Consider the following 27357-nt stretch of genomic DNA (forward strand, 5'->3'; position numbering starts at 1 on the left):
CTCAACCTGGTGATAGGCGTAGGTGAGATCAATGGTGCTAAACCTCTTAGCACCACTTAATAATAATTACAGCTCTGTAATGTTGGGTAACTTGTACACCACCACACTCTTGTTCAGTTGTCTTAAGTCAATGCATAAGTACAAGCTGCCATTAGATTTCCGGGCTGCAACAACCGGACCCAGCCACTCTGTACCTTCCACTTACTCTATAATTCAGTTTTTCATTAGTTTCAACAGTTCACCACGCATTTCCTCCTTCGGGGCAATGGGTATGCTCCTGACTTTGCAACATATTAGCTGAGCATTGTGCCGAAGTTTTATATTGTGCTTATAGTTTCTTAGACACCCCAGTTCCTCACTGAAACCTTGGGGAAATGACGCTTACGCATGTCCAAAAAACATCTTCCGCGCCAGACTCAACAGCATACAACTTATTTCTCACTCTCAGTGCAATGGGTGGATCACTGTTGGGATCTAACATGACCACTAAATCAGCCTGGTGCATCCAACTAATAATGCTGTTTGCTTTTTTGGATACATATATCTTACCAGACACAAACCTTCCTTTATATTCTAATAATCATATAAAATGCCCATGCAACTTTATTGGTTTCCCACCATATGCACAGGGCTTTGTCTGGTTTGAGTAAAGCAACCTTGCCTTGAAGTTTAGAAGCAAGAATTTGTGGGCGATGATGGTGATTTTAGCCACTGAATCAAACCGAACTTCAGTAGTCTCTCACTCCACCAATGTAGAATGTAAGGGACCAGGTACATTTCTCTCATCACCAGCCACTTGCAACATGATTTGTCCACACTCAAAATAGTCTATATCAGTGTCATCAAAGTCTAGATCAACCTCTACACCTATCCTCCTGACATTGGGTTTGTCCTTGCTCCTGCAAACTATAGCAAAATGCGGCATTTTTTGCATTTTGTACAAGTAGACTTCAAAGCAGGATTTTTTTTTGTCTTCGGCTAGATGGCCAGTCTTATCACACCTATAGCTTTTCGTACAACCAGCTTACTCTTGTACAACTCATTATCTTTTCCACCTCTCACTTGCAAATTCTTAAACTTCTCTTAAACAGCCCGCACCTTTGGATCTTTTTCACAGTCTTTCTTAATTATTGCCACACATTGCATGAAATGTTCAATCCTTTTGGCTACTAACAAAACATCATCAAGGGATGGCTCGCCACGTAGCTATAGTTCTTCCCTCTACTTCTCCATGTTACTCCCAACCAAATATTGGTCACGTAGTCGTTCTTTAACCAATCCCACAAATTTACACGAAGAGACAAGCTTATGCAACTGTTACATAGCCTTCAACAGGCTCTTCTTCCCTTTGCATTATTTGGTGTAATTATATCTCTCTAAGATAGTACTGATTTTTGGTAGAAAGTGCTTTTCCAGTTTTCTCAGACATATTTCATACTCATTCAAATCCTCAGCTTCCTGAACAGGAAGGCCAGGAGGATGATCAAAGACTTCTTGGTCCACCGATCAAAGACAATGTATAAGCAAACATGTTTTTCTCTCCGTGCTTAACAAAGTTCCACACACTTTGGCATACCTGTCAAATACTTTTGTCCATCTTTTCCACATTAAAGAAGGTGTGCATGGGCTAGAAATAAAGACTGGAGGAGCTGTAATATTCTGTATGGTTCTCTAGATCCCCACTTCACTAGTCACAAGATTTATACATTTGGTATTGTATTGTTACAATGTGTTCCAAATGTATGCTGTGTTGAAGCAGAAAATACTAGAACCAATTGAAAGCGTAACTTGAAAACCATGTAGTAGTTTACCCTAAAATAGATTACGCTAACAGCAATTAGTTTGCGTGCCACTGATCAGAGCTTTCAAGGAAAGGTTAGTGTGTATGTGATTGTCTTGCTCTTCTATATTTCATAAGTGTGCGTGTCACTGATCTCAGTGGGACAGAAGACACGCTCAATTCCCAAAAGTGTGCGTGTCACTGCACTCAAAACACAGCAGAATACACTAGTGTGCATGTCACTGAAGACCGCAAAACCAGCAGAACATTTAGAAAGTGTGCGTGCCACTGAGATGAGAATAAACAGGGCACGCGGAAAACTTAGGAATATTGTGTGTGTCACTGAGATAAGAATAAATAGAACACTCTGCATTACACCAAAAGTGTGCATTTCACTGCAATCAAAATACCTAGGACACGCCAAATCACACCAGTAGTGTGCGTTTCACTGAGAAGCTGCACACCGGGTCTAAGGCATCACTGCCCCTTTAAGGAAATTGCTCCTGTGGTCTCTCCAAAAGCATACGCTTTCAGACCGAAGGAAACGGGAAACAGCTCTCAGCGAGGCGAAGCCGCTGAGGAGAAGCACTAGGGAGAAGCGAGAAGAGAGAGAAGGGGAGTAAGTCCCTTCTTCCCAAATATGGTAGTGTTTTTCAATGAAGAGCATGGTGCAGTTTAAAATCGTGTGTTTTCGCTACTGGTCAGAACAGACCTGGAACATGCTCGATGTGAAAACCAACTGATATTAAGGCAGCGTGAGGGCAGGAATGCGCTCACAGGAGCGCCAGCTCGTGAACAACTGCCGTAAATGTAGAAAGTCAAAGGGACTTCAAACTGCTCAAATAAAATCGATCTCACCAAATAAGCAGGCTGAATACGCAAGTCTGTGAGATCGACCTAAGATGCGTGCCGAACCCTGCATATCCACTCGCATTGAGATCTTCCTGAGGCCTGCCAATTACCCCAACTGCTGCATCCTCCTACAATGAAATGCAAGGGGAACACAGTGGCAGTTTCAAAAGAAGCTTAATCCTCAATAGATCTCATCCACATCCTCACAACTCCTGAAGCAACTGCCGCCCCTTTCATTATATCCGCATTCCCTTATCAGATCTCTTATGACATAACTCATGACATACTCTGTGCTCCACTTCAAAGAGGCATGATGACTCACATGGTGCTTTGAGCTACCAAGCGTAGGTACCACACATGTCTCTTTGGATGTTCAGCAATTAGCGCCCAGTTGGCGTACCGAAGCATAGAAAGTTACGTGATTTGCTCATTAGGTTAGTGCTCTAGTATTTAAAAGTGAATTGTTGATGCCATGCGGTGATATGTGGCAATTCAAAGTTATGTAGGCTTTTTTCTAATGAGGGTGATCCAGCGCGAAGGGTAAAATGTACATATTTTCCCTATGTCACAGATTCTTATTCACAAATTCATTCATTCATCCATTGGTGGGGCCCATAACACTAACACTCTCGTCATTCAAACAATCTCACTCGAATCTGTACACAGGGGAAATGGGCTGCTGGACATGTGGGTACCTTATTACCTATCAGGATTAATTTGCTTTTCACTTTATATACACATCCCATATACAACTGCAGAATCCTGACTTTAACATCAAGTCACTCTACTGTTTGGTTGATGGACCAACTAGTTGGACTGGTTGATGGTGAATTAGAACCAGCTAAAACACAAATAAAGTCTAGAAGTCATTTAATCTCTTCAGTGATTAATTTAAAGAATCACAAACTCGTTCTTATATTTTCAATGTTGTTTATCTACTATTAATAGATTCCTTACGTTTGCATTTATTAACTCCACTTTCTAATATGAATTTAAGTTTATTAAAGTGAAATCAAACATTTCGAAATTAGACATAAATTAAAAAATGCAGTTAATCAATTACCAATATGCAGGCGAGGATAGCTTCAGATCAAACAGGGAGAAATCCGCATTCTCAAGTAAAACTCCCTAGACAGGGTGTATGACCCACACCAAGGGATCAAACCGTCAGGCAGAAATGCCGGATACAATGCAATGAGTCTTCAATGTCCATACATCAATCCGTAGCATGGATTTTCTCCATACCCAGACTGTCCGCAAGGAAATCAATGAAGATTTGGAAAGTCGGAAATTAGAATAATCACCCAAACAAGAACTCCCTTTTAAGAAATAGCCCATAGGCTATCACAACCGTAACTCCAACCGCAACTCTCTCTCCCAACCCAACGGAACCCGATGAACCAACACAACACCACAACAACGACGAACCAACATAATGACTGATGCAGGGTTTTTTATACCCTTTTCCGCCTTACTTCGTACAGGATATGGCAACTTTTAGGGGTAGAGAAAATGTTCGGATTGGACAGTTCGGGATTATCCATAGTTCATTTCATTTTCCCAGTGCAAACTAGTTCTCCATGGTGACTTGGCACAAGGGGGTCACTAATCAAAAGGGTTTTTTTTCTTTTTCTCAGGCGAGAACGGCAAATGTATCTTCTCAAGGTAAAAGGGTCCCATTGACAGGCTCATTCCCTGTCTTTTTCGTTGTTCCCACACGATCATCTATTGGCTTGCGGTCAAGTCCCCAACTTTTGGCCTTGACAGGGAACATGATGTCAGGAGTTCAGGTCACCACATGATCTCAAGAGCCATCTGGACATGCGCAGAAATCATCGCGCCTAGTAGGCCCGAATGTCAACTTAAGCAAAAATAGACATAACAATATTAAAATATAGAAATGAAGATTCTAATGTTTAAACCTGTACCAATCCCAATATATATATATATATATTAGTATTTTTATAGCTGTAGCAACATTTAAAGCGATAATACTTACCATACAGTAACTTGAAGCCAGAATACAATCACAAAGCAATATAAACCATGCAATTTTACTATTTTAACACACTCTAAGGTTAGTTTGCGTGCCATTGTTAATTAGTTAATTGTTCTGCCATGCAATTAGCTATTTAGTCCCACGAGTATTTTGTGTTTACCAAAATGCAAATGTTGATTAATATCACTTCCACTTCAAACATATTATGTAAATTAATTTTAGAATGATTACGTAATTAATTACATGCGAGTTAGAGAAGGTATACAAAATTTAGTTTTACCTGCTCCATCAATCTCCCTGTGGTGATTTTACACATCAGCACTACTCACTAATTTCACAATATTTAACTAAGGAAATGGTTTTGTTTGAATCCACTTTGCATTTGTTAGTTTACATCATCGTGTCCTCCACACTGTTCTCTTTTGTTTTCTTGTACACACTTTCTTTGAATTCTTCTAACTCTATTTCTTCTATTTCTCTTTCTCTTATTTCTTTCTCTTTATTTTTCTTGTTTACTCTTTTTATCTTATTTTGTCATTTTCTTCTTTTTATGCACAAACATCCTAATTTTAATATTAACACTAGAATAATCACCAAAGTCACAGGTATTAGTATTTTGCCTATAAAAGAGCTACCTAATTTTTTAAATACATTCTTAATAGAGGAAAACTTTTACCAAGTTTCTCCCATACATCTTCCACCGCCATTGGAACAATTTTGTCATGCAAATCAGTTATATTCTTAATATATTTCTTTATATTCTGACTTTTGTCAGGAATGTAAGTACAGCAATGTTGTACTTTCAGCATTCCACAGACTCCTCCCTCTTTTGCCAATATAATGTCAAGAGCAAGTCAATTTTGCATAACCATAGCTCTCATGACAACCATTTCAGTAATTACCATTAAGAACCCTCCAGCTCGGGAGGAGCCAAGATGGCGACCGGAGCAGTCGCTTGAGCGCCCGGCTCCGTCGGCCCTTGGCCTCGGACTATCATCCTGATTCCTATCCTTGCCGATTTTCGAGGTGCAACGCGTGCGACGACGCGCTGACTGCGCCGCCGCTTTCCCGAAGTCTTAGCCCGCCCGGATGCCGGAGTTTTTGGTGCCTTTGTTCCCCGCCCTGGACCCTTGCTCTACTGTGGCCTCGGCCGGCCCCCTGGAAGCGTCGCAGTCACCGGACCCGCTGGTGCAAATCTGAGCCCGAGGTCCCGATCCCGCCTCACGCCACGTACGGTCGCCAGAAGAGCCGGGAGAGAGACGCCCGGACACCTCCTGTACCCTGCATCTGACGGGCTGGAGCCAGAGGGTAAGCCCCGGTGTGGCGGGTCTCCTACCCCGCTCTGTGGACCACGCTGTGGAAGGCTGCAGACCCCCTTCTTCTATGGTCTAGTCGGCTGCAAAGAGCGCCCGAGGGAGGGGAAGAGACTGCTGGCTTTCACCTGTTGCGGCGCAGACCTGTTGGGAATTGCCTCCTTGTCACGATCCCCCCCCCTGGCCACGGTACCGTTCAACGGTAAAACATGGCGCTGATTGCCTGCTCGCTGCTGGGGGGTGATGCTCCGGTCTCGCCCGCTGCCCGCTTCGCCCTCCCTCTACCAGACTCCAGCTCCCCAGTGCCGTCCCGGATTGCTGCCGTCGGGGGGACGCAGCCTCCGCTGACATACGGCTCCGTTCTGGCTGCCCTGCGGGACTTTCGTCTGCAATTGTGTGTCGGCTTGCAAACGCTGAGTGAGCGGTTCGACTCTACACTGTCTGCTGCGGGCCGTGAGCGCCCCGTTTGTGATCAACAAGACGTGAGTCTGCCAGTGCTGTGGCCCTCCTGCGGGGAAGCAACGACTGGGTATAACGGTGCTACACTGGTGTCTGCATTTGGCTTTCCCGGCGCTCGGGATCAATCGCTCTCCTGCTCAATGGCAGATACTTTGTTTCCCCGGTCATTGCTGCCTGCTTTGTTGTTGCCTGCCTCACCGTGCCCGCAGGAGTTTCCAGCTGAACTACACCTGGCGACCTTGAGGAACCGTTCACGGTGGCCTATGACTCCTTTTATGTGGAACTCATGTACTTTACAAGCCAGGTCTGGATTTTATATGGTGTGCAATGGGACCTCCATAGATGATCGGCGGCCATTTTGTGACTCTACTTCTCCATCTTCTCCCAAGTGGCCATATTGTCTTTGTCTGTTCGGGATGGGGGGCATTCAAGAGGGGGCGGGTCTAATCGTACGCCCGCGATCGGGCCAGGGCTAGATTACTTTCTATCATCATGGCTTCACGGCCGGGCTGGACTGGGACTGGAATTGTCTACTTATGTTGTGCGCACTCGTCGCGATCTGTCTGCCTTCATTTCCGTGGTGTTACATGCTATCTTCCCACGACCGCCTTCGGGTGTAGTGGGGCTTCAGTGTGTGGAGGCTTGGTTGGCCGGTGGTGTCGGGCGCTCCTGAGGATACGTGGGCTCCTCCCCGCCTCCTTTCTTCTTTCTTCTCTTAGTTTCTTTACTCTATTCCTACTTTCTCTCTCGTCTATATTTCGGGTTCATTGGGCGACAGGCACTATGCTGGGGGGGGGGTAGGCCATAGCCTCCGCATTGGTGTAGGGTGGGGGGGTAATTTACTGTTTCTTCTTAGTTCTATGGGCCTCTTTCTTTCATGTCTCTGCGCTATACTTGTTTCGATTCGGGGTCCGGGTGTGGGGTGGATTGAGTGGGGGCGGCTTTTAGGGGGTGCGTATTTACTACTGTGATGATCCTGTTATCTAATTGCATCGCCTTACTGTATGAGATTTTCTATGGCTGTTTTAATGATGCTGCTGCTCTCCAGTGTATGAAGCCGACTTGCGGACTCGAATCTCCTTGTTTCTATCCTTTACTGACTTTATTCTCGATAAACATTTTTTTTTTTTTTTTTGAAAACCTTAAAATTAACCTTCACTTCTCCTTCCCCCGGTGTCAAGGATCCCTCCAGTGTATGAATCCTGAATCGTTGCTAATCTTGACCTTGCCGCACAGGGAATGTATTGTTTGCCTCTGTGCTCAACCGTATTGTGGCCGGCCTGATGGTTGTAGGCCCGTATTTGTTCTTTTACTCTGCACAAATAAAGGTTTTTAAAAAAAAAAAAAAAAAAAAAAAAAAAGAACCCTCCAGCTGTGTTTGTTGATAAACGATCCACAACTGTAGACAATTTTCTAATTTTGTGTGCATTCAGAGATATTCCAACTGCTGGTATCAGTGCTCCAAAAATATCCCCAATAATTTCTGACAAACTCTCACTTTTTCTACGTGCTAGCTGTCTACCTATTTCGTGCAATCCTTCTTCTCCCCTTTCCATATGAACTATTTTTGGAAAGACCAGGCCTAAGTAGCAGGTTCCGTACCAATAGTCCGGCAACCTATAATACGCTCTGTTCCCACAAATGTAGTATATTCCAGGGAATACTGGATCTTTTCCTCCTTTAAATCCCCATCCTCCCAAGATTTTGTATAAATCATGGCATTTACTTGCACCTACAAAATAATTATTATATACAGTATTATCTCTACTTATGCCTAATTTCCCTTTCTGGGGCCAATCTAAAGCCATTGCCGGATGTGTTTCTCCCTTTAAATGATTTTCCTTCCCAACATCCCAAAATTGTGTTTCCATCTTTTCCCCAGTCACCTTCTTTTGCATTTTAATTCTCCTCTCTTCCACCATATTCAGGAAAGTTTTCTCTTCTTTTCTTAAACTACAAGTAAGGTTATTCTTAAAGACTTCTTCTAAAGTTAATTCTCTTGTTTCTAGGAAAAATTCACCAAGAGTTTTACCAGGCTTCACCTTGTTTAGTTCAGGAACTACAGGAATTTGCGAGAATATGTTATCTATGTCAGTGTAATAATATTCTAATTTGCCTGTTTTATAAAACAAACTGGCTTGAACAACAAAAGTTATCCCATGTGTCAAAGGAAGGTGATAGGTGACACCTTCAGATACAGTTGCAGGCAGCTGCATACATACATAACAATCCCTAACATTCATTGTTTCTATGTACTCATACAATAACTTTGTGAAAACATTCTTAGAAAAATCATTAATGGACTTATCTTTGTGAAGTTCTCGTCTATCTACCAGTTTTGTGATATGACTATCATCAGAGTGCTGGCTAATAGTTCCATTTATTGTGTATCTGTCTACATTTTCAAATGTTATTCTAAATGAAATAGTTATTGCCAATATAATCCAAACAAGCATTAATAATCCTGTACAACAAAAACACATTTTACATCATTTTCGAAAAAATCCACATGTTGTATTTCTGTTCTCAGTGTTTGCCGTACTGTCAATGATCAGTGTCTTTTGACGTCGCCTCTTTTCTTCAAAGGTTTTCTCTGTCTAAACCTAAGGCTTTAGTTGCCTACTTGGTTTTCTCTGGGCATTTGTCTTATCCGGGCTTTCAATTCCTTTCCGAGTCTTTTGTCTCTTAATTCATGTATGAATCGTCCTTATCCGTAGGTTCACAGTCTTTGTTCAGAATTTCCTGATCATCCGTTTCTTCTCTAGTGTCAGACAAGATAACTCTCAGGATTTCCGAATCTTCTTCTTCCTTGTCCACCTCCTGCACAGTCACTCCTAGACTTTCTTGACTATCAGCTTACTCTTGTATATCAGGAAGTGCCACATATGTCCATTCCCGTGACTTGTACTTTGGATTTGGTCTCTTTATCCTTTTTGTGCGTTGCAAGTGCTTCTGATCTGTGTCTTTTCGTTTTTCTTGACTAGACACTTCATTCACTTGATCAGCATTATCGTGCTTTATTCTGGTCAGTCGGTATCTCAATTTCTTGATTTTGTTGGGCCAAATATCTTCTTTCAAAGGTCTTTTCAATTTAGATCCTTTATCTTCTCGCTCGTTTTCCAAGCCCTTTTCCTCAAAATTCTTTCACCTTTATTTTCTGCTTCACTTTCCTCTGATTCTGTCTCCGTCTGGATTTCACCTTCTTTTAATTTTATCCTCAATATTTCAGGTTCACTGTCTGTATCTATCCCTCCTCTTGTTTCTTCTACAGAATCCTCCTGCTGACTATCTGACCCTTTTTCTACCTGTGTGTGTTTTGTCCCTAAACCTCCTCGGGGTTCTTCCGCAATTACTTCACCCTCACTCTCTGTATCTAATTCCTCACCCTCTATCTCTATAACCTCTGGAGGAATTTCTCTTGTGCTTGTACTCGGAATGTCTTTACCATAGATTACTTGTTCATTTTCTCCAGTTTCATGATTTGTTCTTTCTTGTATTCCTGCTTGTTCTGTCTCAGACTCAGAACTAGTATCAAAAATTTCAAGGCGTCGTCTTAGTGGTACATTTTCCTCTCCAGTAATTTGGCTTGGACCTGGTTCACCTGCTTCTGGTTCTTGTCTTGTTCTCGTTTCGTCTGATTCTGAACTGGTATCTGATACTTCCCGATGTTCTTCTTCAGATTGATCTTCCGGATTTGGGACTCGAAGAGTGTGACTGGCATGAATCCAGTTCTTCACCCCTGCACACTTCACAGCAGTTGTCGTTGTCAGAATCACTTGACGTGGTCTTCCCCAGCGTGGAACCAGACAATTTCTTTTTCGGTGTACTTTTGTGCGGACCCAATCTCCTTGAATCAAGTCATGAGCTGGCTTCCTTTCAAGAGTGGTCGCATCTGGTCCAACCTGATGAAACACAGAATGTACCATATCAGCCAATCCTTTACAATAATCCAAGATGAAGTCATCAGATATAGGCAGCAGTTTGTTGACAGGAATGAAAACATGTCTCATTGCTCTTCCCATGATAATTTCATGGGGGCTCAGACCAATCTTCCTATCAGGAATTGATTTAATGCTCATTAGGACATTTGAGACCCGTGGCCAAACACATTTTTCCCAATCTGTTCTTTATGGTGCCATTAATTTGTTCTACCACTCCAGAAGCCTCTGGTCGGTAGGCACAATGCAATCATTGTTGTACATTTAATGCTTCACAAATCAATTGTATAATTTCATTCTGGAAATGTGTCCCTCTATCTGTTTCAATCGTTACTGGGAAACCAAAGCTAGGAATGAATTCTCTCAGTAAGAGTTTTGCTACAGTAACTCCATCATTCCTTCTGGTCGGGTAAGCCTCAACCCAACGAGAAAACAGAAAAACAATCACCAGTACATATTTTAGCCTGTTGCATGAGGGCATTTCAATGAAATCAAGCTGCATACAAGTGAAAGGACCTCCCTCCCGTCCTTTGGTTCCCAAGCTCACCACAGTTTTCCTTCCTGGATTAAATTGCTGGCCTATGAGACATCTCTGGCAGAGGCTCTCGGCTATAAGCCAAAACTTTGCATTATACCAGGTTTGCTTAAAAAGTCTAATCATGGCATCCCTACCTATGTGGGCCTGTCCATGGTTCATCCGTGCCATGGTAGAGATCATGCTTTTCAGGCATTACTGGTCTTCCGTCTCTGTAAACCCAAACTCTGTCTACCTTCCATTGTGTGCATCCTGATTTTATCCATTGTTTTTCTCTTCTTCCTCTGCTGCTTCCTGCAATTGCCTCACCTTATTCCATGTACTCACTGTGTTAGTAAAAAGCAAGGGACATAAATCAATTTCCTTTTCCCTGTTACGATTCAATGAAGTCTGGTTTCGAGCACAATATTGAGCTATATCGTTTGCAAACTCATTTCCTGCTGACACATAATCTGTGCCTTTTTTATTTCCTGTACATTTTATGACAGCTATCTGTTTAGGCAGCTGTATAGCCTCATGTAATTTGCCAACTATTTCTGCATTTCTAATTGGAGTTCCACTCGATGTCAAGAAACCTCTGTGGGACCAAATTTGACCAAAGTCATGCACCACCCCAAACCCATACTGACTATCAGTAACCACATTGACTCGCAAATTCTTTCCCAACTTGCATGCTCTAATCAGCGCAAACAACTCAGCAACTTAAGCAGATCGTACTCCTCTCAAACAAGATGCTTGCAACTGTGCACACAGCATATGCAGCACTCAAAATCCCTTTTCCAGTTCTTAGGCATGACCCATCCACAAAAATTACATAGACTCTTTCAAAGGCATGGCCTTTATATCAGGACGCGGTTTGGTGCAAAAATCAAGCACCTCCAAACAATCAAGATCAACATCATCCTTCACTTCCGCATCCACAGCATCAGGCAGTAATGTCGATGTGTTCACATTAGTGCATCTTAAGAGACTCACATTTGTAGCTCCCAAAATCACTTTTTCATATTTAGTCAGACGACTATGTGTCATGAACTGTGTTTTACTTCTCGTCAATAGGATTGCCACATCATGTGGGACAAACACTCTCACAGGATATCCCATTACAATTCCTTCACTTTTTTCCAAGCTCTTACACGTGGCAGCTACTGCTTTCAGACATCCAGGTAATGCTACAGCTACTGGGTCTAGCACAGCTGTAAAATAGGCAATTGGTAGTCTCAATTTCCCAGGTCTCTGTACTAACACAGAAAGAGCACATCCATCTCTCTCACTGCAAAAGAGCTCAAATTCGTTTTTCAGGCGTCCCAAGAGCCGGTGCTTCACACAAGCGGTCTCTCAATTGTTTAAATGATTTCATCTGTTCCTTATTTAGCTTGAGTGGATCTCTCACATCACTCTTTGTCAAACGTACCAATGGTTTTGCAATCCCCGAGAAATTGCTGCTCCACTGACGAGAGTATCCCACCATTCCTAGAAACATTCTGACTTCTCTCTGTGTCATTGGGGCTCTCATTCCTTTAATGATTTTAATTCTGTCCATTGTTACTTTTCTGAGGCCTTTCTCAATCCTATGACCTAAGTGTATTGTACTTCTTTCTGACAAAACTGCAATTTTGATAGTGATACTTTAAGTCCTCCATCTGCCAAATGATGTAACAGTGCAACGGTGTCAACCACACATGCTTCTCGCGTCTTCGATGCCACTAATAGGTCATCGATATATTGGACGAGCACTGAACTTTCTGGCATCTTTAAATCTTCCAGTGACTTCATTAAAATCTGATTAAATATTGAAGGACTTTCTGTATACCCTTGAGGGATACGGCACCATGCCAAAATACGCTCGCCGAACCGGAACGCACACATTTGTTCGCTATCAGGGTGCAATGGAATAGAAAAGAAAGCATGACACAAATTAATGACTGTGTACCATTCTGCATCATGGTAAAACTGATATAGAATTACTGAAGGATTTGGCACAATGGGACAGCAAGGAACAACAATTTTATTCACTTTTCTCAAATCCTGCACTATTCTCAAAGTCCCATTATGCTTTTTCAAACCCATAATTGGTGAATTACATGGACTGCTCATAATCTCTCTTAGAATTCCTTGTTCAATCATTCTGTCTATTACAGGCGTTACTCCTGCAACTATCTCTGGTGTCAACTTGTACTGAGGAGTATTCGGGTAATTTACTCCTTCTTTTACAGTTATTTTCACAGGATCTACTTTTTTCAAAAATCCAACATCTTCTCCTGTGAACTCCCACACTTTTATTTTCACTGTTTCTTTTAATTCCTGGGGTATTTTTTCTGGATCAAATACAACATATGCATCGGTAATTTCTGGTTCTAGGTTAGCCATTGTCATTCTATAAAGAACATCATCTGGAGTTTCAAAAGCTATACCATCAGGTGTACAAAAGATGGTACAATTCATCTTACAAAGTAAGTCCCTTCCTAACAATTTACAGGACTAGTGTTGCATACTACGAAGCGATGCATATCAGCAAATTTCCCTATTCTAACCTCTACAGGATCAGTAAGATGGGCTTTTATCTGTTTATTTGAAACTCCAACTACTTGGATTGTCTCACCCGAGAGAGGAAGATTTTTCACTTCAGCTGATGTAACGGTTGAACGAGTAACACCAGTATCCACTAGCAAAGTAACATTTACTTCATTCACCTTTCTATCCCCACAGGGTCCCGTCTGGTCTACCTCTAGAGTTGCGCCAAGTACGCACTCCTCTTCCTCTCCTAGGCACCATGACTCATTTTCATCGCGTTGCAGCCAATACTGCGAAATGGCACCAGCGCGCGGTAGCTTTGTTACCTGTTCTTCGTTGTAGAATCCTGTCTCATTACTGTATCTTTGAGGATTTAGGTTCTGTGGAAAAGGTGGCTTTGTCACCTGACACTGTTGGGTGGTTGGCAACTCACCTCATTCTGCATCTGTGGATTCAATGATGAATTATCACCATTAGCTTTCGGTGGTAATTTACACTCGGATTTCCAATGCCCTAATTTCCCGCAATTATGACATGGCCACTTCTTTTTAGCTTCATATATGCTAATCTGTCCTTTTCCCTTTCAAATGTTAGGTTTTTGTTTTACTTGCCCTATTCCACTTGCTTGTTCAATAAACTGGGCTTCTTGTCCCCAAATTGCCTTTTCTTTTAACTTGCGTTGTTTGGCTTCAATTTCATCACTAAAATATTTTGCATGTCGTAACACTTCATCTATTTTCTTATTGTGCCAATCTACCGTATGTTGTTTTATCATTTCACTAACTTCAGGCCTTAAACCATAAACAAATCTGTAAACAAAATGACTCAAATCTTTTTCACTTAGTTTCTCATCTCCACTGTATTGCTTAAAGGCTAACAGTAACCTTTCGTACTATGCATGCACTGATTCTTTAGTCTCCTGGTGAGTTCTGTCAATCTTTACCCAATCAGTTTCTTTCGGTGGTACTTTATTTTTCAGAAATGTAATTACCTGATCATGTTTTTTCATTACTTCTGGATCTGGGGCTCCTGTCTTAGGATCCCTAGGATACTCTTGTGTTGGCCTATCTATAGTAATCTTACATTCTGCCCATAAATCTGCAGGCACAATTATATCAAAAAGACTATTCAGATCTATCCACAATACCTTTGAAAGTTTGACAAACCTATCTTCCTGTCTGTACCATTCAACTGTTTTTTCTCTCAACCTTTGGAAATCATCTGTAAATGACAAAATATTCTGTCTAGTCAAAGGAACATGTACATATCCTCCTCCATGAATTTCTCTCATGGGACATTCTGTTACCACTGGCTCTTTTTCTCTCATCGGGAAAGCTAGAGAGGCCTTGTCTGTAGTTTCCTCTCTCCTTCTAAACCATCTACTTTTCCATCGATCCACATCACCCCATTTTCTTAATAATGCAATTAATTCTTTAATTTGGGTAAACCTACCTGCCGTATTCAAGTTTTCAATGTCTTTCTCACTAAAATCTACTCTGTATGGCTTCTGCAATGACCTTATTTCCTCAAAATCTATTCCCATTTCACTCGCTGTCTCTTCTAGCTTTTCATGCAAAGTCCTTGCTCTCCAAGTTATGCTTTTACACAAAAACATTAATTCCTCATCTTGGTATGCTTTTAATTTTTCAGTTCCTACAATTAATTCTTCTAAAGTCACTTTTAACTTTGCCACATCTAAAGGTTGTGGTTCTGTATCCTTTTTGTGGAAACTTCTTAACCAATCACTTAATTCTTCAGATGTTGGTCCTTCAGGGGTTGTCGCTTTTCTCATTTTATCTGCCATTTTCTCTGGGGTTTCTGTTGCTGATTCTGTTGCCATAGGTGTCTTACTTGCTGGACTTTGATTTACAGTTACTGTATTTATTCTGTGTTATCACAATTCTTGAAAACAGACAATGTTCAATTCCATGTGACTTCTCTTGCCACATAAATCCACTTCCTACTTCCCGGAAGCTTCAAATTTTTCAACTACACTTAACATAAACCATACTCAACATTAAGTGTTAAACATAAATCGATAATCACCAAACCAATACAATAATAACCATCAATCTGCTACCAAGAAATCATGATCCAGCGCGGAGGGTAAAATTGACATATTCTCCCTATGTCACAGATTCTTATTCACAAATTCATTCATTAGTGAGGCCCATAACACCAACCCTCTTGTCATTCAAACAATCTCACTCGAATCTGTACACAAGACAAAGGGGCTGCTGGACATGTGGGTACCTTATTACCTATCGGGATTAATTTGCTTTTCAATTTATATACACATCCTATATACAACTTCAGATTCCTGACTTTAACATCAAGGCACTCCACTGTTTGGTCGATGGACCAACTAGTTGGACTGGTTGATGGTGAATTAGAACCAGCTAAAACACAAAGTCTAGAAGTCATTTAATCTCTTCAGTGATTAATTTAAAAAATCACATACTCGTTCTTATATTTTCAATGTTGTTTATCTACTATTAATAGATTCCTTACGTTTGCATTTATTAACTCCACTTTCTAATATGAATTTTAGTTTATTAAAGAGAAATCAAAAATTTCGAAATTAGACATAAATTTAAAAATGCAGTTAATCAATTACCAATAGGCAGGCAACGATAGCTTCAGATCAAACAGGGAGAAATCCACATTCTCAGGTAAAACTCCCTAGACGGGCTGTCTGACCCACACCAAGGGATCAAACCGTCAGGCAGAAATGCAGGATACAATGCAATGAGTCTTCAATGTCCATACATCAATCCGTAGCATGGATTTTCTCCACACCCAGACTGTCCGCAAGGAAATGAATGAAGATTTGGAAAGTCGGAAATAAAATAATCACCCAAACAAGAACTCCCTTTTAAGAAATAGCCCATAGGCTATCACGACCGTAACTCCAACCGCAACTCTCTCTCCCAACCCAGCGGAAACTGATGAACCAACACACCACCACCCAACACCACAACAACGACGAACCAACTAACCAACATAATGACTGATGTGGGGTTTTTATACCCTTCTCCGCCTTACTACATACAGGATATGGCAACTTTAAGGGGCAGAGAAAATGTTTTGATTGGACAGTTCGGGGTTATCAATAATTAATTACATTTTCCCAGTGCAAACTGGTTCTCCATGGTGACTTGGCACAAGGGGGTCACGAATCAAAAGTTATTTTTTTCTGTTTCTCCTGCGAGAACGGCAAATGTATCTTCTCAAGGTAAAAGGGTCCCATTGACAGGCTCATTCCCTGTCTTTTTCGTTGTTCCCACACGATCATCTATTGGCTTGCGGTCAAGTCCCCAACTTTTGGCCTTGACAGGGAACATGATGTCAGGAGTTCAGGTCACCACATGGTCTCAAGAGCCATCTGGGCATGCGCAGAAATCATCGCGCTCACCTGATGGCATCTGCTTCAGTAAACGCCATTTTGGGTACTTCGGCCTAGTAGGCCCGAATGTCAACTTAATCAAAAATAGACATAACCATAATTAAAATATAGAAATGAAGATTCCAATGTTTAAACCCATACTAATCCCAATATATATTAGTATTTTCCAAGCTGTAGCAACATTTAAAGCTATCATACTTACCATACAGTAACTTAAAGCCACAATACAATCACAAAGCAATATAAACCATGCAATTTTACTACTTTAACACACTCTAAGGTTAGTTTGCGTACCATTGTTAACTAGTTAATTGTTCTGCCATGCAATTAGTAATTTAGTCCCACGTGTATTTTGTGTTTACCAAGGTGCAAATGTTGATTAATATCACTTCCACTTCAAACATATTATGTAAATTAATTTTAGAATGATTACGTAATTAATTACATACAAATTAGAGGAGGTATACAACATTTAATTTTACCTGCTCCATCAAGGGTGATTTCTGTCCTTTGCTTCTGTGCTTCTATTTTCAGCAAAGATATTCAGTGTTGCCTCCTCAATGCCTGATTACTACCAATTACCAGTCAATTTCAGTTTATTTTCGAAATGTGTATGCTCCATGAAAAGTTTTACCATTGGTGCCTGCTTACATGGCATTTAAGCTTTAAGCTGGCCAATCTCTTGGCTTGTTTTCCCAACATAAACCTTTTGGTGTGGGCAAATAATCCTGAAAATAATATATTTAGGTTTGCAGTTTAAAAAGGTTTTATGCATGGCTGTTTTGTTCTGGAAGCTGAACTTGTAGCCCTTTAATGTTTGAGCACATGTCAAGCATTCAGCTTGTCTGTGGTGTCCGGATACAGGGTCTGGGTTCCATATTGCCAGTAGTGTATTCCTTGAATGGGCTCTATGTGGACTTGCACTAGATGATCCGGATATGTTGCCTTTTTCGTTATTGTAAATATTGGGTGAGCTAAGGGTCTGTTTAAAATAGAAAGACTATTCCAGTTCTGTTTGAACAATTGTTTGCATTGGTTGGTCGAAGTAGCAATACATGCTTGAGTCCTGTTTTTCTTTCTCTAGTGTTGCCTCAAGTGGTGTATATGAGGTTTGTTTTCATGCATGTTTTGCGATTTATCACGGATATCCTCTTATCTGAAAGAAACACGTTAGTTAGATCCCTTACCTTAGAATATCCCCAGGCGGCTGGATCTGGAAAGATTTTTCGTCAGCAGTACCCCTGCGTGTCGGTAGGCGTCGTCTGTGGCTCCGCGTCCGTCGTCGGCGTCGTGATCGCTGGGATGACGTCGTCGGAGTACTTAGACGCCTCCCTCGCGCGCTGACGTCAGTACTTCTTTTTTCCGTGCCGGCAAGCGCAGATCCGGGAAGAGCGTACCCTTAGTCATTTTTTGACTAACTTTTTGGAAATTTTGTCTATTTTTTTCGAGTCGACTACGACTCCTGGTGCGGGTAGGGATACCCGGGTTCAAGCCGTGTGACGTCTGTCACCGACTGATGTCGGTTACCGACCCCCACCATCGGTGTCTCTACTGTCTTGTGGCCGACCACGATGACAAGTCGTGCCCTGACTGCCGGGCCTTGACGTCGAAAGCTAGGCGGGAGCGGTCCCGCAAGCGCCTCGAGACTCGGCAGTCGGCTCTGTGCCGCACGAGGTCCCGGTCGAGGAGGAAGTCGAGGGGCCGGTCGCAGAGCCGCAGTCCTCACCGCTCGTCGGGATCCAAGTCCTCACACTCAGGTAAGTCGAGGCATGTGAAAAAGAAGTCAAAGAAGCGACATCGCTCTTCTGACTCCCCTCGCCGGTTGCGCGACTCGGCCAAGGGCTCGGGTGGCACCACCCTCGCGGCTCTGCCGGAGCTGCAGGAGTTGCATCCGGCCCCACACCCTCCGGTCCCTGGGCTTCATGCGACTCCGGGCGAGATTCGAGACTTCCTCGTGGCCATGAGGACTCTCTTCCTGCCGTCGAGGCCTGCCGGCGCGCCTCTGGGCCCCACAGGTCCGACTGGGGGTCCTAGCGAGCCGACGGCTTCGGCCCTGGCACCGTCGTCGACTTCAGTCCTGATGCCGCAGGCCCCCGTGGGATCCAGGCCTGGATCCCGGTCGATGCCAGTTGACCTCACGACTCCTCTGCTGGCGCTGACCCCCATGGTGTCACTCCCAGCGATGTCCTCAGACGACGCCATCCCTGGTTTCAGTCCGGGTCCGGCGTCGAAGCGGCACCGTCTCCTGCGTCGATGGGTTAGCCTTTCGCCTAAGTCTGCCTGATTACCAGGACACTAATGAAGGGGAGGACTGGGAGGGGTCTGAGGACCCTCTGGCACAGCAGTGCCAGTTAAGTCAGGACTGGGCAGAGACGAGCTGGGGGAGGCCAGTGGTCTAGACACTTCGCCTGATACTGTTTTTTTTCTCTCCTCCTTCCGTGGCTACGGAGGAGGGTGCTATGTATGCTGTGGTGCTGCGCAAGGCGGCCAAGGCTTTGCGCCTGGAGCTCCCTGCAGCGGCCGTGACGACTAACCTCCTCACTGAGGTGCTTCAACCACCAGTAAGCTGTTCGGAGCCTCTGCTGCAGTTTAATGAGGCCCTCACCGACGTTCTAATGGGCACTTGGTCCAAGCCCTCCACAGTCTCTCCTGTGGATCGGAACATGGCCCGACACCACCGCCCAGCTCCGTGCGACCAAGGCTTTCTGTCCGTACACCCCACCCCTGAGAGTCTGGTTATCTAGGCCTCCACGTCCCAAACCGCATTCCCGCCCGCACCTCCGGACCGGGAATCCAAAAGGATGGAACAGTTTGGCAAGAAACTGTTTTCCTCACTCAGTCTTGGGTTGTGGTCCATTAATACCGCATGCCTTTTGGACCGTTACACCCACTCTCTGTGGGATACGTTGGCGGACGTGCTGCCCCAGTGTCGAGAGTAGGCCAGGACACTGTTCGCCCAGGCTCTTGCTGAGGGGCTTTATGCAGCACGCTATTCCATTAGATGTGGACTTGACACCACGGACTCGCTGGGCAGAGCGAGTGCAACGACGGTGGCGATTCGTCGTCACGCCTGGCTGAGGTCCACAAACTTTTCAGGGGATGTCCAGAGCACACTCATGGACATGCCCTTTGATGGCCGTCGCCTTTTTGGCGACAAAGCAGGTAGCGCGCTGGAGCGCTTTAAGGACTCCAGGGCTACGGCCAAGTCCTTGGGTCTGTCGGCCCAGTGCCAGCAAACTTCTGCTTATCGCCCCTTTCGTGGCCAAGGAAGCGGTGCCCCGCACGTTCGTCCAGCCATAAGCCATAGAACCAGCCTCAACGCGGTCGCGGACGTGGATTCCGCCATGGCGGAGCAGGGGGACAGAGAGCCGGTCAGTCCACATCCGCTCCCGCAGCATCTGCCTCAAAGCCTTCCTAGTCCGAGCTTTCAGGTCCATTCCACGCCAGTGGGAGGCAGAGTTCGGCATCACCTGCTCCACTGGCGTACCATCACTTCGGACAGGTGGGTGCTGCAAATCGTCTGAAGGGGCTACTCCCTCCCCTTCAAGGCGACCCCTCCAGCCATGCCACCACGGTACCACCGCATGTCGGGGGATCACTTGCAACTTCTGCAGGAGGAAGTTACGGCCCTCTTGGCCAAGGGGGCAATCGAGCACGTTCCTGTCCCAGAAGTAGGACGGGGTTGTTACTTCCACTACTTTCTGGTTCCCAAGAAGGGCAAAGGGTGCCTACGCCCTATCTTGGACCCCAGGGGTGTCAACGCCTTCCTCTGGAAGGAGTAGTTCAAGATACTGACATTAGCTCAGGTTCATGCTGCCCTAGACCCTGGAGACTTGATGGTAGCGTTGGACTTGCAGGACGCTTATTTCCACATCCCCGTCCTGCCATACACCGGTGTTACCTGCCGTTCACGGTAGGCCACGAGCAGTTTACCGTGCTCCCCTTCGGCCTCACCAGTGCCCCTCAGGTGTTCACGAAAGTGATGACGGTGGTCGCAGCTCATCTGCGCAGATTAGGGGTTCCAGTCTTCCCCCTATCACGACGACTGGTTGTTGAAGGCGGGCTCGCCCCGAACAGTCGTCTCCCACCTTCACACTATGGCCGACCTCCTGCATTCGCTGGGGTTTGCAGGAGGTCGGCCATAGTGGATATTTGTCAGGCAGCTACATGGGCCTCGCTGCACACGTTTACCAAGCACTACTGCCTTGACAGTCCAGTCCGGAGAGACGGTTTCTTTGACCGTTCTGTGCTCAGTGACTTTCTGGTGTAATCTTGTTCGCAGACCCAACACAGGGGTTGGTATTGCTGGGGTATCTATTCTAACCTAAGGTAAGGAATCTATCACTAACGTGTCTCTTTCAGATGCACAAGTTACTACTTGTGTAACGATATATCTGTAAGAGACATTAGTTAGTGATAGATTCCTTACCGCCCCACCCATCCTCCCCGTTCTGCGAACTGATTACTAGGATTAAGGTCATCCCCTTTTAGGGCCCTAGTTTTATGCACTAAAGGTCAGTTTCTCGCATGGCTCTGCGTTTCGGCGCGGAACGTTGTGTACAGAACTGACGTCAGCGCGCATGGGTGGCGCCTAAGTAGCCTCCGTGACGTCATCCCGGCACGCACGACACCAGTGACGGGCGCGGAGCCGCACGGCGCCACCTACTGGTGCGCAGGGGTACTGCTAAGCAGAAAACTTTCTAGATCCAGACTAACGCCTGGGGAATATTCTAAGGTAAGGAATCTATCACTAACTAATGTCTCTTACAAACATATCGTTACATAAGTAGTAACTTGTGCATTATGTCCATTCCAGTCAGGTGAGTCCTGTTTTACCAGTATAGAAATGGCCTCTCATGAGTGTACCAGTGCATTAACAGCCCTCCGGCTTGTTAATGCCCTTGGATTCTTTGCTCCGGTTCAGCCAGCTCCAACCTTGTCCAGTTCTTGTAGCAGAACTGCAACTGGCAGGATTAGAGCAGGGATGGAACAAAGAATCAAATAGCGGGTGCAAACTGGATGAGTTGTGGCACACCGGTAAACTTAACAGATGCCATTTATATACTGGATCACTAGGTGTCACCTGACAGGAAAGGCTGATCATGGATATGCTGAATTGGTGTTTGTTTTATAGCCTACATGGAAGGAGGACTTTGTTGATGTCCATTTTGGAATGGTATTTCACTAAAAGGAAGCTGTCCTGATGCTTCCTGCTCGCAGCCATTCCTCTTGTTTTTCTGGAACTGTAACAAATAATTTGTAATGTATGTCCATTTCTCTCTGAAGGATGAAACGTTGACCCTTTTATAGCCAGTACTGTCAGTCTATAAGATAATAAATATAGCCACCAGCATTTTATTTTTATTCAAGTTAAATTAATTTTCCTTAGATTGTCAGGCTCAGGCAAATGTCACTGTGCTTCTAGATTTCATGTTTTAGTTAATCTAATGCTGTATTTGTTTCTCATAGGGTGATTCACCAAATGGTTCAGGAGATGGAAAAGGAGTGAAATCCTTGGTAAATAAAATGACAGTTGCCCTAAAGACCAAATCTGTGAACGTAAAAGAAAAGGTTATTAGCTTTATTGAGAATACATCTGTGCCCGTTGACAGGTAAGCTGGTACAAATGTAGCCATTAATTTAGTTACTTCATATTTGTTTCATGCGTAATTGTTTTTATCTTCCTATGTGTGTATTCGCTAATGCATGCATTCAGTTTTTTTCTGTTAGTAAGAAGTGTTTTGAAGCTATCTGGTGGATATTATTTTTGTTGTCTAAGCTGGAGTTTTTCTATTGTTGTGTGTCAGTGCTACTTTTTCTTTAAGTTATCCTAATACATTTTGTGTTTTTAGGTCGAGCATACCAGACAGCGCTATGGTCTGGTTGCAAAATATATATTGTTGAATTGCCAAGAAAATGTAGTCTTGCAGCCCTTCCATTGCTTTTCATTAATTTGCTTTACTGTCATTCATCTGCTTTTCATTGGATGGATTGCCTTGCCCATTGTGTCTGTCCCTCCCATGGAGCATTCCCCAATTTATTGTGACCTTCCACTGCTCACTTTTAGGGAACAACTTTTTTCTTCTGTCTTAATTAAACAGTCCAGCTGTCTCTCTATTGTTCTTCTCATCCCCTCTCTGCACCCAATGGTGCCCTAACCCGTTTGCTTCTCCATGGCCTCACTTTGTGATGTGCATACTCTCTTGTGCTTCTCCCCTTCTCGTTGCTTCCTTGTCTGTGTGCTTCTCCCACCCAGCTCCACATGCTCTATTTTTCGCCCATTGGCTTTCCTCCTACCACACTCATGTTGCTCTCTCTCATCCTTTTACCTTACTCTGCCCGCACCCACGCCCTCTGTGTTGCCTATCCCACCCAAGATCCTCTTGTGACTTCCACTCACCTGCACCCCCTAGGTTGCTTCCTTCCACCCTCACCCCCTTAATTCTTCTGCTCCGCTCATCCCATTGTGATGCTGCTTCTGCCTACCCACAACCGAATATGTACTTTAAAAAAATAAACACTTTTTCACATTTTGTTCTTTTTATTTATCAATCTAACTCAAATCAGTAAAGAAAAAAGCCCCCCCCAGGTTATTTTGTAGGCACGTGTATGTGTGGTGTGCACACTTACAGAATGATACGGGCAGCCATTTCATAGGCTTTAGTCATGCTGTACAGCATCTCCAAAACTAATGTCAAAGCCAGTAGGTACCAAAGGCGAAACCTGTTGGCTTTGACAATGTTTGTTTGAATTTGCCACTGACTGAGGTAGAAGTGCTAGTGACATGATGGGAAGGCCTACACTGTATATCCAAAGTAATATCAGTGTTGTACCGCACAAGGCCTCTGTCAATGGAACGTAGATTGTGGTGAGCATTGTTGATGTTAATCTCCCAGGAAAGCATAATGGTGAAGGCATTGTAATGTTTCACAATAAGAAACAACATTCAAATAATTAGACCATATAAAGTAAATGCTAAAGAATATCTTTGGAAAACGCCAAAAATACAATCAACATGTTTTGGCGAAATTATGGGGCATCAACCCCTGATTGTGTCTCCCAGCAGCAAAGTATATTAGAGCAAAGGAATTCATTACTAGATTAATTGATTTACAATTTTTAGACTTGCCTTTTATGTATAGTCTTGGCAGACAGAACCATAATCCAATGAATGTCCTTTACCAGTCTACCAAACAAATTTGTCTTCATTTTGTTGCGACTCCCCTCATTGCACTACATTTCTTAATCGCCTTACTCATGTAAGATTAAGTGAAACCAGGCATAGTGTTTTTAGAACTGGTTCTTCTCACTTCTTCTGAACATTCATTTTTTTTTTAGAACTAAGCTTTGCTTAATTTATTGAAGTGTGTATTTCTCTCTAAAAGGATGCTAGCAGACAAGTACAATTGTAGTGCACTGGAAGGGACAAATCCACATCAGTTTGACTTCTATTTGCTCCTCTCGTAAAGCTTGTACCTCAATTTCAAATTGCCCCTGTTTTTGTAGCAAATCTTTTATCTCATTTCATTAGAAGGTTAACATGTACACGCATCTACATTCAGGTGCCATTGAGGGCCTAAACTAAACCTAATAAACTAGTAAACCCTGGTGGATCACAAACCAGAGACCGTTATCCCCCTTGCCCTCCCACTCCCCCACTTCACCGGGAGTTTGATTTATGGAAGCTCGAAACTATCTGTGATAAATAGGTGTGTTTCTATTCTTATCAACTAATGCATGCCTGTATGGATTTCAAGTCCAGGAACAGGGCCAAGACTTTTCTAAAGGACTCTGGTTTATGTTCAATTGAAAGGGCGATCTTTTCCATTCCTAGTAGAGCCCATATCGACAGTCCCTAACATCTGGGGCTCCAATTTTATCAAATAGGGTGGTAATGCATTGCCAGGCTGCAAATAGTCTTAAGGACGTTTGTTTCCCTCGCATTACAGTTTTCAAGTATGCTTTAAGGTATGTGCTGGCAATCTGAGGTTATTTGTTTTGAACAAGGAGTCTATTGTGTCTAGTATTTTTTGTCCATTATGTCTGAATTTCAGGATATTGTCATAAATAATAAATCAGAGTTATGTGGTTCTCTCATCCCCACTAACATGCAATTGTTTTCAGTTTGTCCGATTCACGAAGTCTAACTTTTTATTTACACCAGTATAGTGTTCTTTTAATCATAGTTTATTTCCCTGCAGAGCATTTAGCAGTAGAGTGCATTCTTTGAAATAGCTACTCTGACTCACCTGCTAGGTCACACTTCAAACCCTTTTTCCCATTGTCCTTGTTTCTGTCTTGTATATTTAAGAAGCAAGCTTTTTTTCTTCCCTCAAAACACCTATTTTTCTAATTTGCTCCAAGCGCGGCTAACGTGGTTCATAGTGTTGTGTAGAGCCCAGCAACAAACCTAGCATCATCAAAAACTCTGCTTCATTCAGATTGAAATCCTTTTAAATCTCCTCAAAAGGTTTAATACCAGTCTCATCAAAGAATCTCCCGGCTTTTATTTTTCTTTTGTTTCTCCAGCCCTTAATCGAGCTCTCTTCTAAAACTGGGGTGAACTCTGGAATCCCTACCACTGGAGTGGAAGGTGAAGGAAAGGAGGAAATACCCAATTTGACAGCCCCTTGATCCCAGACTCCCAACGTGTATCTGGTATACGGGTAGGAGTCTGGTTCCAAAGCTCTGTGGTTTTGTTCCATCCACAAGGCCTTCCAATTATTAGACCCAGTAGTTGTTTGGTTAAGAAACCACCACTGTTTTTCTGAATGAGGGCTCTTCTCTATAAAGTAGCACAGTTTTGCTTTTGAGTTTCTTCCCCGCCCATATAGAGTTGGCAATTATTTCTTGCAATGTTTTCAAAAATTTGTAAAGCAGAGGGGGGTGGTAGAATTTGAAAGAGTGTCATGGGCGTTAAAGTCGTTTTGGCTGCTGCTATACTTCAAAGTCAGGATAAACCACATTTTGTCTTATGCCTACTTTTCATAACTGTGTTAGAAGTGGATCAAATTTAGCATGCAGATATTATATGCTCTTATTATTGATGAAAGCCGCCCCACCCCCCACTCTCAAAACTTGTAATACTCGTTTTCACCAATTGGAATTAAATTGTGATTTCATGTTTTTGTCCTGTTCGGAAGAGACTAAAATGTTCATGTGTAATTTCTGAAGGGTGACACTGACCTTTAAGCTCTCTTGTATTCTATTTACATCATCTGTAGGTGAATTAAGTCAGTGGGGTCTACAGTAGACAGCAGCACGTCTGTTGCAGCCATAGTTCATTTATAGATGCCCTTAATTATCCTCACCCTTTGTTAGCTTCATTTTTAGGTCGAGCATTCAAGACCTTTTGTATATGCTTTAGTATATACTTATATGTGTATGTACTTTGTTGGCTCTGGAGATCAGCCCTAGAACTTGCTTGCTCCTGTTTAGGGACATTTTTTTCTGTTCAACTGCCGCTATTTAACTGTCTTCATAGAAAACGACCAGTAGAGGTCAGTAAAATACCAGAATTGCTATCTGCTGAGGGACTTTTTTTTTCTTTTTATGGCAACTGCTTCTATTTAAGTTTCTTGATAGAAAACGACCAGATGAGGTCAGTAAAATACCAGAATCACTTAAGCATTCTCTAGATTCCAGACCATAGAAATTGTCTTCCACGAGCACCCGTAGACAAGAATATCTTTTTCAAATCTTGTATTTTCAGTGATATGACCACCGAAGGCCCTGATATTATATTCAAAAACAGCGCTGCGGACTATACCATTTCCCGCTGAAAGGCAATATTTTTCTCCATGTGTTCCCATGCCTGGTGTATCACGCAGTTTGGTGTTTACTTCCCACCATTTAAAGAACAGTAGATGTTTCAGCACCCAGGCTAATGTGCTGCATAGCTAAATACATATCATGCCCCAAAGGCGAGACCGATTGCATTGCAAATGCTTGTTGCATTTGCTTTTTACCAATACTTGCATAGAGAGGGTAAATGACTGTGGGGATAGAGGGCAAACATATTTGCCAAGATGGCACTAAAGTTTTGTGTTGATATTTTAAAGTGATATGGTTCTGTAACAGCTCGAACTTGGTGATCTTTCCCCGGCTTTAGCGATACTGTTATTGCTTCTTCCATTGTATCTGACATGAAGGCTGTGTCTGACAAGGAATTGAAGAAAAAGGTCTGTGATGGATAGAGCAACAAAATTATTTTACTAAACATCAGGTTGAATCTTTCCAGGCATGGCATTTGCAAAATATTAATCTTGCCGTTCGATGATTTGACTTACCCTGTAGGTTTATGGAGATATTCTGTATGTTTCTGGCAAATATTTTGCAGTTTGAAATTGATCAATGTACAATTTGCTGTCAGGATGATTAGTGCCCTGCTTTGTAGAGCTTAGAGTAGAAATACTTCCTCTTGTACATATTTGATCACATGAATTCCTTTTTTCGCGATGTAACCTGACATTTACAGACTAGTAGGCTCCCATCTGTGGTCCCCTTGTGTAGTATTTTCGGTTGTTTCAGCAGAGCATATCTTAGTAGAGTTCATCCTTCTCTG

The 27357-nt window shown here is 43.2% G+C and overlaps 1 protein-coding gene across 4 annotated transcripts in view; it reads left to right on the forward strand.

The window, feature by feature from the left end:
- The window catches only part of TBC1D23 (TBC1 domain family member 23), a 558574-nt gene that overhangs the window by 380377 nt on the left and 150840 nt on the right, over positions 1–27357 (forward strand). For all 4 annotated transcript variants that reach the window (XM_085622378.1, XM_085622377.1, XM_085622376.1 and 1 more), the window contains exon 14: positions 22263–22405. In XM_085622378.1, coding sequence (XP_085478504.1) covers positions 22263–22405 — 143 coding nt within the window. The remainder of the gene's footprint in view (positions 1–22262; positions 22406–27357) is intronic.

This window comes from Triturus cristatus, chromosome 8 (genome assembly GCF_964204655.1).
Source record: "Triturus cristatus chromosome 8, aTriCri1.1, whole genome shotgun sequence".
Classification (NCBI taxonomy): Eukaryota; Metazoa; Chordata; class Amphibia; order Caudata; family Salamandridae; genus Triturus; species Triturus cristatus.